The following is a 15,071-nucleotide window of genomic DNA, read 5'->3' as shown; positions in this document are numbered from 1 at the left end:
TATTTTATTTTGTTTGGGTTTTTTTGTCAGTCGATTACATGAAACAATACTATTTCCATTCACGATACAGATATCAAGAACTTTGTTACGTACGTGGATAACACAAAGAAATAAATTATAGATTGATAGTGTCGTACCTGGATAAAATATAAAAATGAACTATAGATTGGTAATGTTGTACGTGGATAACATATAGAAATGAATTACAGACTATAAAAGATAAACTAATCAGTATGCAATTATACTAACATGAAAAAGAGTGGATGCTGACATCATAAACAATAGCATCGTACAAAAATGTGTACCAATCATACGAAGCAGAAAATATATATCAATGATAAAAAGTACAAAATGTTCTTGAAATGTGTACCAATCATACAGAGCAGAAAATATATATCAAATGTGTACCAACGATAAAAAGTGTTGCCAATGATATAGAATACAAAATGTTCATAAATGTGTACCAATGATGTAGAATACAAAATGTATATAAATGTGTACCACTGATATAGAGTACAAAATGTACATAAATGTGTACCACTGATATAGAGTACAAAATGTACATAAATGTGTACCACTGATATAGAGTACAAAATGTACATAAAAGTGTACCACTGATATAGAGTACAAAATGTACATAAATGTGTACAAATGGTATAGAGTACAAAATGTACATGAAATGTGTACAAATGGTATAGAGTACAAAATGTACATAAATGTGTACAAATGGTATAGAGTACAAAATGAGCATAAATGTGTACAAATGGTATAGAGTACAAAATGTGCATGAAATGTGTACAAATGGTATAAAGTACAAAATGTACATGAAATGTGTACAAATGGTATAGAGTACAAAATGTACATGAAGTATGTACAAGTGGTATAGAGTACAAAATATGCATATTCCAATAATATTGGGTACAAAAATGTTCATAAAATGTGTACCACTGATATAGAGTGCAAAATGTACAAAAGATGTGTACTATTGTAGGACTTGTAAACCTTCAATCTTTACCGTTGTTTTTATATCACATTGTACATCATTTAGTGTTTCTTTGTTAAATTGCAGTTGTTTTGCGGTAACAGTTAATCCTTGTTAATCGGTTACAGTTAATCCTTGTTAATCGATATCAGTTAATCCTTGTTTTTCGTCAACAGTTAATCCTTGTTAATCGGTAACAGTTAATACTTGTTTTTCGGTAACAGTTAATCCTTGTAAATCAGTTATAGTTAATCCTTGTTTTTCGGTTACAGTTAATCCTTGTAAATCAGTTACAGTTAATCCTTGTTAATCGATATCAGTTAATCCCTGTTAATCGATATCAGTTAATCCTTGTTAATCGGTAACAGTTAATCCTTGTTAATCGGTTACAGTTAATCCTTGTTAATCGGTTACAGTTAATCCTTGCTAATCGGTAATAGTTAATCCTTGTTACTGTATCACAGTTATGTCCTTGTTACTGTATAACAGTTTTCTATGCCACAGTGTTATCCTTGTCTCTATCATAGCGTAATAACTATTTCCGCCGTGGTGCTATTATTTTTTCATCATCGCAGTGTATTCCTTGCCGCCCTTGCCGGTTCAATCCTTTCGATATCGCAGTGTAAAAGTTGTGGCTGTTACAGTGTGATACTTGTCAGTATTGCCGTTTAATCCTTGTCGACGTCATCGATGTTATTCCTGTAAACCTCTAAGTACAATGTTTTGTCATGTGCCGGATCAAATCAGTCAGTCGGGAACCACACAGACCAATACCATCCTCCATCGATCCATTTCCTCCTGAAGTTACACTTACTTCCGGTTCCGGACATCAGTTTTTTCAACTCCATTACAATTTCCGTCATAGATTGGTCGTCACGTTGTCTGATCGTTGGCATCTTGTGACAGGTAGTGTCGAGACAAGAAACTGGTTTTCCTGTATTTAATAAAAACATTCTCGATTTATTTGCTAGATTTATTTAATCAGAGCGTTTTTTAAAAGTGAATTTCGGGATAAACTTGATTAATTCTATAAATACGCATGATTAATGTACAAATAACGTGTATCTGTAAGAATAAAGGAATGCCATGGATTCTGCCATTTACGGAATTAAGATATTCCCTAGTCAGCACCTGTGGCAGCCATTATTAAATATACATGTATGCACCCCCTCCCCCTCCCACGTCTTTAATTGTGTGTCGTATAGCATAACTCACAATATCAATATTACTTGTGTATGAAAGTAGTAATCTAGCATGAGTCATTTTAACAGTTTCGGTACGTACCTTCTACAACGACTTCACATAGGGTTAAAAGTGGGGATGACTTTGTGATCCTGAGGTAGCGGCCAACAGTACCAGTTGGACAAGCCAGAGTCCTTAGTTCGGCAGAAGGCACGTGAGCTTCAGTGTAATTATAGCAAACCTTGCTATTTTTCAGATGACCATTGGGTCCTATGACGTTCGTCTCTGATATTTCCACAATGAAATCCTTCAGTCGTTCAGCTATGGAAGAAAAACAATTATAAAAAAATGACACATTGTTTAATTTCTAATCAATCCCTTGTTTTTTTAATCTTTAAAGACTTGAAATATTATCTGAGCACAATAAAATATAATTTTCATCGTTGAGCATAACATGGCAATAGCATGCTTTTTAACACATCATTCACCCGACATATTGTCTCTAGTGATATAAAGTATATATTATCGAATTGTTTATTCATACTATATCTCAAAAAGTAAAAGAAATCGAAATGTGTTTACCTTGAACAATGTTATGTAACAACAAGTTATTAACATACCTACAACATAAATGTTAGTAGACATTTTTGTAATATTGCGCAATTGTTTTGAAAATATTTTTTGACTTAATTCTATTTCTTACCAGAGGTTAATCTATTCTGAACAGAGACACCGTCGATACTGTAGACACCTTCTAAGTCTACCTGCCACCACGGCTCATTGTCTGTGTCGGCCGTGTGTGTACATGACATGTTGTGGTAATAGGGATCGAAATCCCCGTCCACAGCCCTTCCTGCAACTCCATCCACTGACACAGACGACTGCGTTGCCGGTTTGTTTAATGCTATGGAGGTTAAATTACATTCATCCCCGGATACTAATTAAAAAAAACAAAAAAACAAGAAAATATCTAATTAATATTATCTGAAAATTTAAAAAAGCAATTTTCATGGATAACTGTACAGTAATTGGGTTTCTTTATAATACTGCTGGCTCAACTTAGAGAACGCAATTAAGTTTCGGTGTATACTGAGAAATCATTATAAGCCAACAGCAATACTTACATATATAAAAGTTAAAACCAAAATACACTTCCACCAGTTCCGAGGAATTATTTTAAATGTTTACGTAATAACCCCTAACACATCTGTGTAACATTGACCAATTGATAGGTCAGTGGCTGTGGATGATGTAGGCCAACTTATTTGATTCGTTTGCGGAATCACATATATGATGAATACAAACTCACAAATTTTGACAAATATCAATATATCAGTGTCATGATCAATCACTTTTACCGTCAGGAAATAAAATGCGCTTGCTATGTTTTCTAACTGAAGATGTTTCTCGGGTGGTCATTTTAAATTCACGGTGATTTCGGCAACTTCATGTGTGAACTAGCGAACAGTGACTCGATACGAGTATTCGATCCTTTCTGTGACATAGGATTATATGTGTTTAACCAGTTTTCTTGATAGAATGACGAAGGTCGGTCCATCGGTAACGATGAAAGGCTAGGATAACAGTTAGTTTCCCTGGTTACTCTACACAAATATATAGTAGGTCCTAGACTCTGTGTTAAAAATATAATATTTCTTTATATGAATATCGAGGGGTGTCATTTGTACCGAATGTTCCAAATACACAGGTTATATTACTGATTTCAGTAGGCCTAGAGTGAACAATCCAGGCCCCTGTGCAGACGGAAACGGAACCATTTCATCGGTTATGATGTTTGACATTTTCTTTTTTATATATGGCTTTGATTCGATTTCCTATCATTGTCAGGTGATTGTATGTGTTTGAATGTTTTTAATGGCAAATGACAAACCTGTAGGGTAGGCCGGTCTGTACTGTAACTGTTACAACGGGCCTGTATACCTAGTCTACTATGAAATGTCTAATCGTTTAATCGTGTAGCCCTTTTGTTTATAGCTGATATGATATATTATTATCTCAGAATGTGTGTATTTTTATAGTTAAATCCAACGTTTCAACCGACACCGACGATATAATAAATCTAAGGACTGTCAGATGTAAACACAAGCACACGACGTTGTAAGATTTGTCCCCCTTGAACGCAGATTACTCCGCGCGTGTGAAATGCTATGTAAGATATATTTATCTTGCATACCTATCTTACATGGGCAAACTCTATCCAACATGGCGCGATATGAGAGAATGGCTTGCTCCTTCATGCAAATTGAATATCACTACCCTATTTCATATCAGATTACATTCTGAGGTTAGAAGACGAAGATGTATGATGTTGAGTCTGTATATGGCTTTCAGTTGTGCACGATTCCTGAGCAACTGGGATGAGGCAAGATAATCTTGGGGTTTATTATGATTTGTTGGTGAAATATTTTTTAGACCTCGCGATTGAGGTTCACTTTCCCTTAGTTATTTAGACTGTTTGATTTCTTGTTTCATGATAGCTAGTAATTAATATTTCCGGTATTTGTCAGGAAGCAGACTATGGATATTTCAGAAGTTTCTCTAATTTAAAGAGTGCTGAATGAATTACTTTTATATTTCCAGGAAAAGTACCTTGTCATTTCAAAACTTTGCTCTAATTGTTCAAAAATGAGTTAAAATTTCAAAACTGCCTTTTTTCCTCTAGAATGAAAAAAAAAGCTTACATTCGCGCTTTAAGACTTTATATTTCACTGCGAAAAAAAAAAGTTTTACAAAAGCATGCTTTTTCATTTCAGATACGTTTAAAATTGCGATTAGATTGATTTCATTTATAATAAATGACGAAGGAAGACAACTTTTGGACTCATGCCCTGACCGGGCCTCGAACTCACGATCTACGGCACCCAATCGCCTAGCCAGAAATATCCGCAGCTTATACCGCTGCTTAAAAAGAACGTTTCAATGGCGCAGTGATGGCCGGCCCGAAACCCTGACATGATCATTGTGGAAGTCGTCTATAAGATGATATGAATACCTGGATCGCAATGTATTTACACACACGCACACATATATATGTATGCATGTGTCATACCAGCAATAAACCGATAGGGCTATAAGATACAAACAATAGAGATTTCGAGCGAAAATATCATCCGTTACTGTGTGCAGGCCTATTGTAACAATACAATATAGTTAACTTGCCTATGCTGGTTAGCCATTTGTTTTTGAAAAAAAACATGCAAACACAAAAAAGCACAGGGCAATGATAATACGTGGAATTCAAACCACGAATAATTTGTTTGCGGTTGTATTGCTATTAAAACGTGGAGTACCTGCTCATTTAGATAAGTGTTATTTCATTCTTCTGTAATACTCTAAACAAGGAGGTATATCTTTATCTCAAAAGGAACAATTTCATTTCTAATTGAATCAAGCTCTGATCAATAATAAAAAAACACGTATTTATTAAAATACTGTACGACATTTTTTTTTATTATGATTTTCATTGAATTCAGCTGCTTTGCGGAAAATGTTTAAAATGTGTACTTATACTTCTAAAGTTTACAATTCCATGTATGTTATGTCATCAATTTCGTTTCCTATTTTAAGTTCATAATATCGTGATGGTCAGCAAAGTATAATAAATGATAACATAAAAAATCATAATCGAATAAATTTGTACCTGAGTAGCAGCAACAAAACACAAAGAACACTGTCCACCGTAACATCCACGTCATATCGGATAGACCTGTCACAACTATCATTGGCAGTTAAATTTGACAAACTGTTCTGAGAACTCTATTCCACAGGCTCATACAGTACCGCAGCATTCATCAGGATCGCCAATAATGCTGCTAGTCATGGATTAAAATCTCATGTGTAGTATAAATCACTGGGTGGGAAGTTCTCACTGACAGCCTGTTGATATTGCTTCCCATTCGACGACTGACTGTAAACAGTAATGTTTTAAAGCCACACAGTCCGGAGGACCAGTGAGTTTATAAGATTGGGCTATCGGGCGTGGCTTTAAAGATTTGACCAATCAGTGCATTTTAGAACACATGGTACAAACACGTGGTACAAACACGTGGTACAAACCTAGCCATCAACTCATCCCTAATCACCAGGTGCAGGCCTTATCGGGGTAGAGAAGGCCAGATGCAAAAAAATATCCCAGCAATAGTGATTCATCGTAGACAGCATATACATGTTTGTTTCATTTCGATTAATTATTTAGCTGTAAATGTAGAGACTGTATAGCTGAGTTGATAGATAGCATGTTTACAGAGACAGTTTATAGATATTTTAATATATTGTCAGGGCTGGAACAATAAAATGTAGTAGGTACTAGCTCTACAGTGACATAGATACAGCGACAGGCCGGATGCAGATCGGTGCCAATGACGAGAGTCTCGAATGATACATGAGGTGGCATATTTTTACAATCAGTATTAGGGCTTATTCATATTTTTCTTTATCATAATCATATATATATTTTACTTAATTTATCTTTTACTTTTTTGTTTTTGCTTTTGTTTTGTTGTTGTGTTGTTGTTTTCATAGAAATTCTGCATTGAATATATTCGTTAACTGCAACAACAATATATATAATTGCTTTAAAGATATAAAACGTGACCCGATCAACAGTTATCACAGGATTCCATCGGATCCTGGTCGACCAAAATTAGTAACTTCTCAAAATCGAACCCTCTCTAAACCGACCCAGTATTCATCTACCGTTCAGGATCGGTTTAAGGAAGTTAAACTTGTACCATATACTCCACTAATTAATTGAATGATATAAAAAGTTAACGAATGATGATAGGCGCGGGTATGTTGATCTGATACATGATATCAGCGGAGTATGCATTGACATTCATGGTGGAAATCATTTCTGAAACGAAAGTATGTGTCCCACATTTTTTATCATGTAATGTGTGTAATAAGCATCGTTTGTATTTATTGGAAACATGAATTTATTGGACTCATTTGTCAGAATTATGTCTTTGAAGTATCCAGTATATCGCGAGCCAAATGCCTTGCCTGTCGGCCCAAACAAATCAGAGCTATACACTTCGGTATTTGTAAATTCCAAAGTATGAAGCAAAATAAATGAATAGATGTCGAAAGTTTCTCTGTAGATTTATTTCATTCATTATTTTATATTTATATATTATAGACTTCTACTTAAATATATTTATGATGTTTTGTTTGTGATTTAAAAAAAAACCACGTTATTTACGTGTGGTACATTGGATAACACCTAAGTTATTTACGTGTGGTACATTGGATAACACCTAAGTTATTTACGTGTGGTACATTGGATAACACCTAAGTTCAATTTGATAACGGACATTTCTTTTCCCAAAAATTATTTTCTGTTGATGTTCTGTGTGTATTATATCATTTTTTTTGTAAATCAGTCAATAATCAAAGGTTTCGTCCAACGACAATTCCTGGCTATACATGGTTTAATTACATATTGAGCATTTTGGAATATAATCTTGGCGACAAATTACATAATTTGATTCATAAGATCAGCTACATTTGGCATCATATACGGCATATGATATTACCACAAGAATGATTTACAATTATTGATATTCGTTTTAACAATTAAACAGGAAATAACGCGACGATTGAATAACTGTACTAATGTAGTACCATTCAGCAGGTTATGCTGGTTTGGTTTGTTTGGTTTGTTTTTGTTTAACGTCCTATTAACAGCCAGGGTCATTTAAGGACGTGCCGGGTTTTGGAAGTGGAGGAAAGCCGGAGTACCCGGAGAAATACCACCGACCTACGATCAGTACCTGGCAACTGCCCCACGTAGGTTTCGAACTCGCAACCCAGAGGTGGAGGCCTAGTGATAAAGTGTCGGGCACCTTAACCACTCGGCCACCGCGGCCCCCTCAGCAGGTTATGCAATGTGCATGTTGTACAATTCTCTGATAGGCTATGAATTACTATATATTCTGATTTTGTAGATAGGCACATTGGTTTGTATTGCAATGAAAATGCTTCATATAAAATTATCCCATTCCTATAAAAAATTATTATGAACTCGGATGGTAAACACCCAGTGTTTGTTCCATTCTTGCATTTTTTTGATGCCAACCCCGATGCCACCCAGTAATCCCCAACCCGACCCCTGCACCCGTTCTCTTTCTCTTCCCTGCACATTATATATATATATAATAAAATAAAAAGCCAAACACAGATCTGCTGTCTCCCTAGTACTTTCGCGGCTACATTCTGCCGCTCTTCAGGGGATTATCCCCTTAAGAACGGCAGAATGTAGCCGCGAAAATCTAATAACTTATCGTAATCAGTTGAAATTATTTAAACATATATACTTTACAGCTAATTATTCATTCCATAACTTATATAGAAGATAGCTACATGTACATGTACATATATTACCAATTACATGAATAATTACAAAATACATTACATTATAAAAAATACCCACCTCTTTAATGCGAAGAGAGCTTTTCCCGGACCAAGTCCGCGGAGTCATTGCTTCCCAACTCGTACAATATTTAGTCGTACTATTTAAATAAAACAATACACATATTAAAACAATATTAACGCTGCATTGAAACAACTCGTTCTCTAAATTGACCACGCCCGATATGTAAATCAAAGACAAACTTTCAAATATAATAAACTTATAACGCTTAAGAGATATATTAAACAAATACTATACTATATTACGCTTATATAATTTAGACAAGTACTTACATTAATCTCAGAATGGCCTAATCGTCAATATATAGATTCAAATAGTGGTATAATTCTGTAACATAGATATAGGTGCTGTCGCTTCGGCCACTCTGTCCAGAAGTGACAAGAACCTCGCTAAATTACCCAACATTCATTCGAAACATTCATGTAGACAACACCATATATGGACAATATACATAATAGATAGACAATTTACATAACGATACGTCACATCCGTCCAGTGGCTCACATTCATCCACACGTGCTACTTTCCCGCGCGCGCTAACGCCATGTCGCATTGCGTATGATACGTATACGTACGGTATACGTATTTCGCGGACGGCTGACATCCGGTATACACGCACGCGTAGAGATAAAATAAATATAAACAATTAAAAAGCAGTATTGTAAAATAATGACACTACTACAATATGATGAATCGCAGAGCAGAAGAACAGATATTCTCTCCGGGCACAACCATAGGACAAGTTTTACTGTACTGATAGAGAGCCAAAAAAAACATGCTAAGCCTAGGAAACACCCGAATGATTTGTTTTAAGCTTCTATCGTGTTCTAGGGCACACGCACGACAATATAACTGCTAGACTCTTAGGTCGGGGAAAGACATTGGCAAATATTAAGCAGTCATTCTATTAAAGCAGATGTGAAGCGCTATGTAGCTGGCTGCCTGCAATGTGGTAGAGGGAAACTACCCAGTCGCACGAAGAGGGCTGCGATGCAAGTCGTGGAGGCAGGATTCCCTATGGAGCGCATTCGACATTTTGTGCGAGCTGCCTGAAACAGATCATGGGAACAAACACATTATGGTGATTCCCGATTATTACACCAAATTGACCGAGAGATACGCTGTTCACAACATTAAAGCCCACACCGTAGCTAGGGTACTAGTAAAAGAAATAAGCTGTCGCTTTGATGTTCCCAATATGGTGCACTCGGATCAAGGGGTTCAGTTTGAAAGTGCTCTATTTAGTGAAATGTGAAAATTCCTCCAGATACGCAAAACATGCACAACTCATTACCACCCAACATTCGATGGCATAGTCGAAATATTCAACAAGACATGGGTATATATGCTTAGAACTTCAGATGGCGTGGACTTTTCCGGGTACTGACAAAGTCAACATATGTTATACAGGGTACGTTGGGGACAAACAAAGAAGCTTCAAGTGATGTGGACCGAACGAAAAGAACAAAACCGCAAGTTCTGTATGGGGAAAAGGCCAGTGATCGTGGTGGTTTAAGAGATGTGAAACCCGAATAGACGAGAGTTGTTTAAATGCGAAAGGTTGTAAGGATGCCGCGACATCCAGTTTGACCCTTTAAGCAGCAAGACATCCTCATCAGAGGAGGGTTTAAAACGCAGTCAGTTGTTTGATAAGACAGCATGGCATTCTAGCTATAAAAGCATGGTTAACATAAAAGTGAAATCCAATCCCTATATTTACATTTACGGATGTTGTTTCTATAAGTCTTTGTAATAACAAAAAAAATTTTTTTGTAAATAAAAAAAAAAATTCATATAAAAGTCGGACACAGTGGGAGGAGTCAATTATTCGAACAGCCAATGGTGACGCTTCACAACAAATTGATACTTTTTTATTGCGGTAATAATTATTATGATATTAACATAAATAACAAAAACATTTTGATAGATTATCATATCTAATATTGTAACTATGTAACTGTATTATTCATATTGACCAGGGGACTGTAATACTTATATTGACAAGGGGACTGTAATATTTATATTGACCATGGGACTTCAATGTTTATATTGACCATTGGACTGTATTATTCATATTCACCAGGGGACTGTAATACTTATATTGACAAGGGGACTGTAATACTTATATTGACCAGGGGACTGTAATATTTATATTGACCAGGGGACCGTAATATTTATATAGACCAGGGGACTGCAATATTAATATTGACCAGGGGACTGTAATGTCTATATTGACCAGGGGATTGTATTATTCATATTGACCAAGTGACTGTAATATTTATATTGACCATGGGACTTCCATGTTTATATTGACCATTGGACTGTAATATTTATATTGACCATTGGACTGTATTATTCATATTGACCAGGGGACTGTAATATGTATATTGACAGGGGACTGTGATATTTATATAGACCAGGGGACTATAATATTTATTTAGACCAGGGGACTGTAATATTTATATTGACCAGTGGACTGTAATATTTATATAGACCAGTGGACTGTAATATTTATATTGACCAGGGGACTATAATATTTATTTAGACCAGGGGACTGTTCTATTTATATTGACCAGGGGACAGTAATATTTATATTGACAGGGGACTGTAATATTTATATTGACCAGGGGACGGTAATATTTTTATTGACCAGTGGACTGTAATATTTATATAGACCAGGAGACTGAAACATTTATATAGACTAGAGGACTCTAATATTTATATTGACCAGGGGACTGTAATATTTATATTGACCAGGGGACTGTAATATTTATATTGACCAGGGGATTATAATATTTATATAGACCAATGGACTGTAATATCTATATTGACCAGGGGACGGTAATATTTTTATTGACCAGTGGACTGTAATATTTATATTGACCAGGGGACTGTAATATTTATATTGACCAGGGGACTGTAATAGTTATATAGACAACGGCACTGTAATATTGATATAGACCAGGGTACTGTAATTTTTATATTGACTATGGGACTGATATATTTATATTGACCAGGGGACTGTAATATTTATATTGACCAGGAGACTGTAATATTTATATTGACCAGGAGACTGTAATATTTATATTGACAAGGGAACTGTAATATTTATATTGACCAGGGGACTGTAATATTTATATAGACCAAGGGACTGTAATATTTATATTGACCAGGGGACTGTAATATTTATATAGACCAGGGGACTGCAATATTTATATTGACCAGGGGACAGTAATATTTATATTGACCAGGGGACAGTAATATCTATATTGACCAGGGGACTGTAATATCTATATTGACCAGGGGACTGTAATATCTATATTGACCAGGGGACTGTAATATTTATATAGACCAAGGGACAGTAATATTTATATAGACCAGCGGCTGTAACATTTATATTGACCAGGGGGACTGTAATATTTATATTGACTAAGGGACTGTAATATCTATATTGACCAGGGGACTGTAATATTTATATTGACCAGGGGACAGTAATATTTATATAGACCAGGAGACTGAAACATTTATATAGACTAGAGGACTCTAATATTTATATTGACCAGGGGACTGTAATATTTATATAGACCAAGGGACTGTAATATTTATATTGACCAGGGGATTGTGATGTTTATATAGACAAGGAGACTGTAATATTTATATTGACCAGGAGATTATAATATTTATATTGACCAGGGCATTATAATATTTATATAGACCAGCGGCTGTAACATTTATATAGACCAGGGGGACTGTAATATTTATATTGACCAAGGGACTGTAATATCTATATTGACCAGGGGACTGTAATATTTATATAGACCAGGGGACTGTTATAGTTATATTGAGCAGGGGACTGTAATATTTATATTGACCAGGGGATTATAATATTTATATAGACCAATGGACTGTAATATTTATATTGACCAGGGGACTGTAATATTTATATTGACAAGGGGACTGTAATATTTATAATGACCAGGGGACTGTAATATTTATATAGACCAAGGGACTGTCATATTTATATTGACCAGGGGACTGTACTATTTATACGGACCATGGGACTTCAATATTTATATTGACCATTGGACTGTATTGTTCATATTGACCAGGGGACTGTTATATGTATATTGACAATGAGACTGTAATATTTATATTGACCAGGGGATTGTAATATTTATATTGACAAGGGGTTTGTATTATTTATATTGACCAGGGGACTGTAATATTTATATAGACCAGGGCAATGTCATATTTATATTGACCAGGGGACTGCAATATTTATATAGACCAGAGGACTGTAATATTTATTTTGACCAGGGGACTGTAATATTTATATTGACCAGGGGACTGTAATATTTATATAGACAACGGGACTGTAATATTGATATAGACCAGGGTACTGTAATATTTATATTGACCAGGGGACTGTAATATTTATATTGACCAGGGGACTGCAATATTTATATTGACCAGGAGACTGTAATATTTATATTGACAAGGGGACTGTAATATTTATATTGACCAGGGGACAGTAATATTTATATTGACAGGGGACTGTAATATCTATATTGACCAGGGGACGGTAATATTTTTATTGACCAGTGGACTGTAATATTTATATAGACCAGGAGACTGAAACATTTATATAGACTAGAGGACTCTAATATTTATATTGACCAGGGGACTGTAATATTTATATTGAGCAGGGGACTGTAATATTTATATTGACCAGGGGACTGAAATATTTATATTGACCAGGGAAATGTAATATCTATATTGACCAGGGGACTGTGATATTTATATAGACCAAGGGACTGTCATATTTATATTGACCAGGGAACTGTACTATTTATACGGACCATGGGACTTCAATATTTATATTGACCATTGGACTGTATTGTTCATATTGACCAGGGGACTGTAATATGTATATTGACAATGAGACTGTAATATTTATATTGACCAGGGGATTGTAATATTCATATTGACAAGGGGATTGTAATATTTATATTGACCAGGGGACTGTAATATTTATATAGACCAGGGCAATGTCATATTTATATTGACCAGGGGACTGTAATATTTATATATACCAGGGAAATGGAATATCTATATTGACCAGGGGACTGTAATATTTATATTGACCAGGGGACTGTAATATTTATATTGACCAGGGAAATGTAATATCTATATTGACCAGGGGACTGTAATCTTTATATTGACCAGGGGACTGTAATATCTATATTGACCAGGGAAATGTAATATTAATATTGACCAGGGGACTGTAATATTTATATTGACTAGGGAAATGTAATATCTATATTGACCAGGGGACTGTAATATCTATATTGACCAGGGGACTGTAATATTTATATTGACCAGGGGACTGTAATATTTATATTGACCAGGGTACTGTAATTTTTATATTGAACAGGGGACTGTAATATTTATATTGACCAGGGAACTGTAATATTTATATTGACCATGGGACTGATATATTTATATTGACCAGGGGACTGTAATATTTATATTGACCAGGGTACTGTACTATTTATATAGACCAGGGGACTGTAATATTTATATTGACCAGGGGACTGATATATTTATATTGACCAGGGGACTGATATATTTATATTGACCAGGGGACTGTAATATTTATATAGACCAGTGGACTGTAATATTTATATAGACCAAGGGACTGTAATATTTATATTGACCAGGGGACTGTAATATTTATATTGACCAGGGTACTGTAATTTTTATATTGACCAGGGTACTGTAATATTTATATTGACCAGGGGACTGTAATATTGTAATGGGGCCGCGGTGGCCGAGTGGTTAAGGTGTCTCGAAACTTTATCACTAGCCCTCCACCTCTGGGTTGCGAGTTCGAAACCTACGTGGGGCAGTTGCCAGGTACTGACAGAAGGCCGGTGGTTTTTCTCCGGGTACTCCGGCTTTCCTCCACCTCCAAACCTGGCACGTCCTTAAATGACCCTGGCTGTTAATAGGACGTTAAACAAAAACAAACACAAACTGTAATATTTATATAGACCAGGGGACTGTAATATTTATATTGACCTGGGGACTGTAATATATATATTGGCCACATATCGATGTTGTCTGTTTAATAAAATAATACTCGCTATATTGTGAGAAAAACAATAAATTGCCGTAGTCTAACATGTGTATATGGTTAAAACTTTTTAACATTTTTAAATTTCAAAATAATATGGACATTTTTCACTCTCCCTTCCGTTTGGGAATAAAGAAAAATAACGTACTGGTCATGCAAACGTCACCAGTATGATCAAGACCCAACGCTTAAACAGTATGAAATATGTCCTCCTTCCCCGAGCTGTTGACCTCCCAATATTACGTCCGATGAACCCAGAACATAAATAGCCTGTATACGTATAAGATACGTGCATTTAATTTGAACATTGCCATTCAAAG

The 15,071-nt window shown here is 35.3% G+C and overlaps 1 protein-coding gene across 1 annotated transcript; it reads right to left on the bottom strand.

Moving 5' to 3' along the window:
- Positions 1–654: 654 nt before the first annotated feature.
- On the bottom strand, positions 655–8,979 carry LOC117333327 (fucolectin-1-like). The gene is made up of 6 exons (XM_033892573.1): positions 8,888–8,979; positions 8,616–8,694; positions 5,826–6,092; positions 2,868–3,101; positions 2,267–2,485; positions 655–1,916 (listed from the first exon to the last, which is right to left on the bottom strand). The coding sequence occupies exons 3-6, from the start codon at positions 5,905–5,907 to the stop codon at positions 1,726–1,728; spliced, it is 726 nt and encodes a 241-aa protein (XP_033748464.1). The 5' UTR covers positions 5,908–6,092; positions 8,616–8,694; positions 8,888–8,979; the 3' UTR covers positions 655–1,725.
- Between the last annotated feature and the right edge of the window lie 6,092 nt (positions 8,980–15,071).

This window comes from Pecten maximus, chromosome 8 (genome assembly GCF_902652985.1).
Source record: "Pecten maximus chromosome 8, xPecMax1.1, whole genome shotgun sequence".
NCBI classification, from domain to species: Eukaryota; Metazoa; Mollusca; class Bivalvia; order Pectinida; family Pectinidae; genus Pecten; species Pecten maximus.
Note: the sequence above shows the minus strand (reverse complement) of the source record. Positions and strands in the feature narration are given on the sequence as shown.

What these genes read in the sequence shown, in the direction of transcription:
- LOC117333327 (XM_033892573.1), bottom strand. Translation starts at nt 5,907, where the DNA reads ATGATAGTTGTGACAGGTCTATCCGATATGACGTGGATGTTACGGTGG. An exon ending in GTTTTGTTGCTGCTACTCAG is followed by an intron (nt 3,102 to 5,825) that starts GTACAAATTTAT and finishes TTTTTTAATTAG; the next exon opens with TATCCGGGGATGAATGTAAT. An exon ending in ATGTGAAGTCGTTGTAGAAG is followed by an intron (nt 1,917 to 2,266) that starts GTACGTACCGAA and finishes TATTAAATACAG; the next exon opens with GAAAACCAGTTTCTTGTCTC.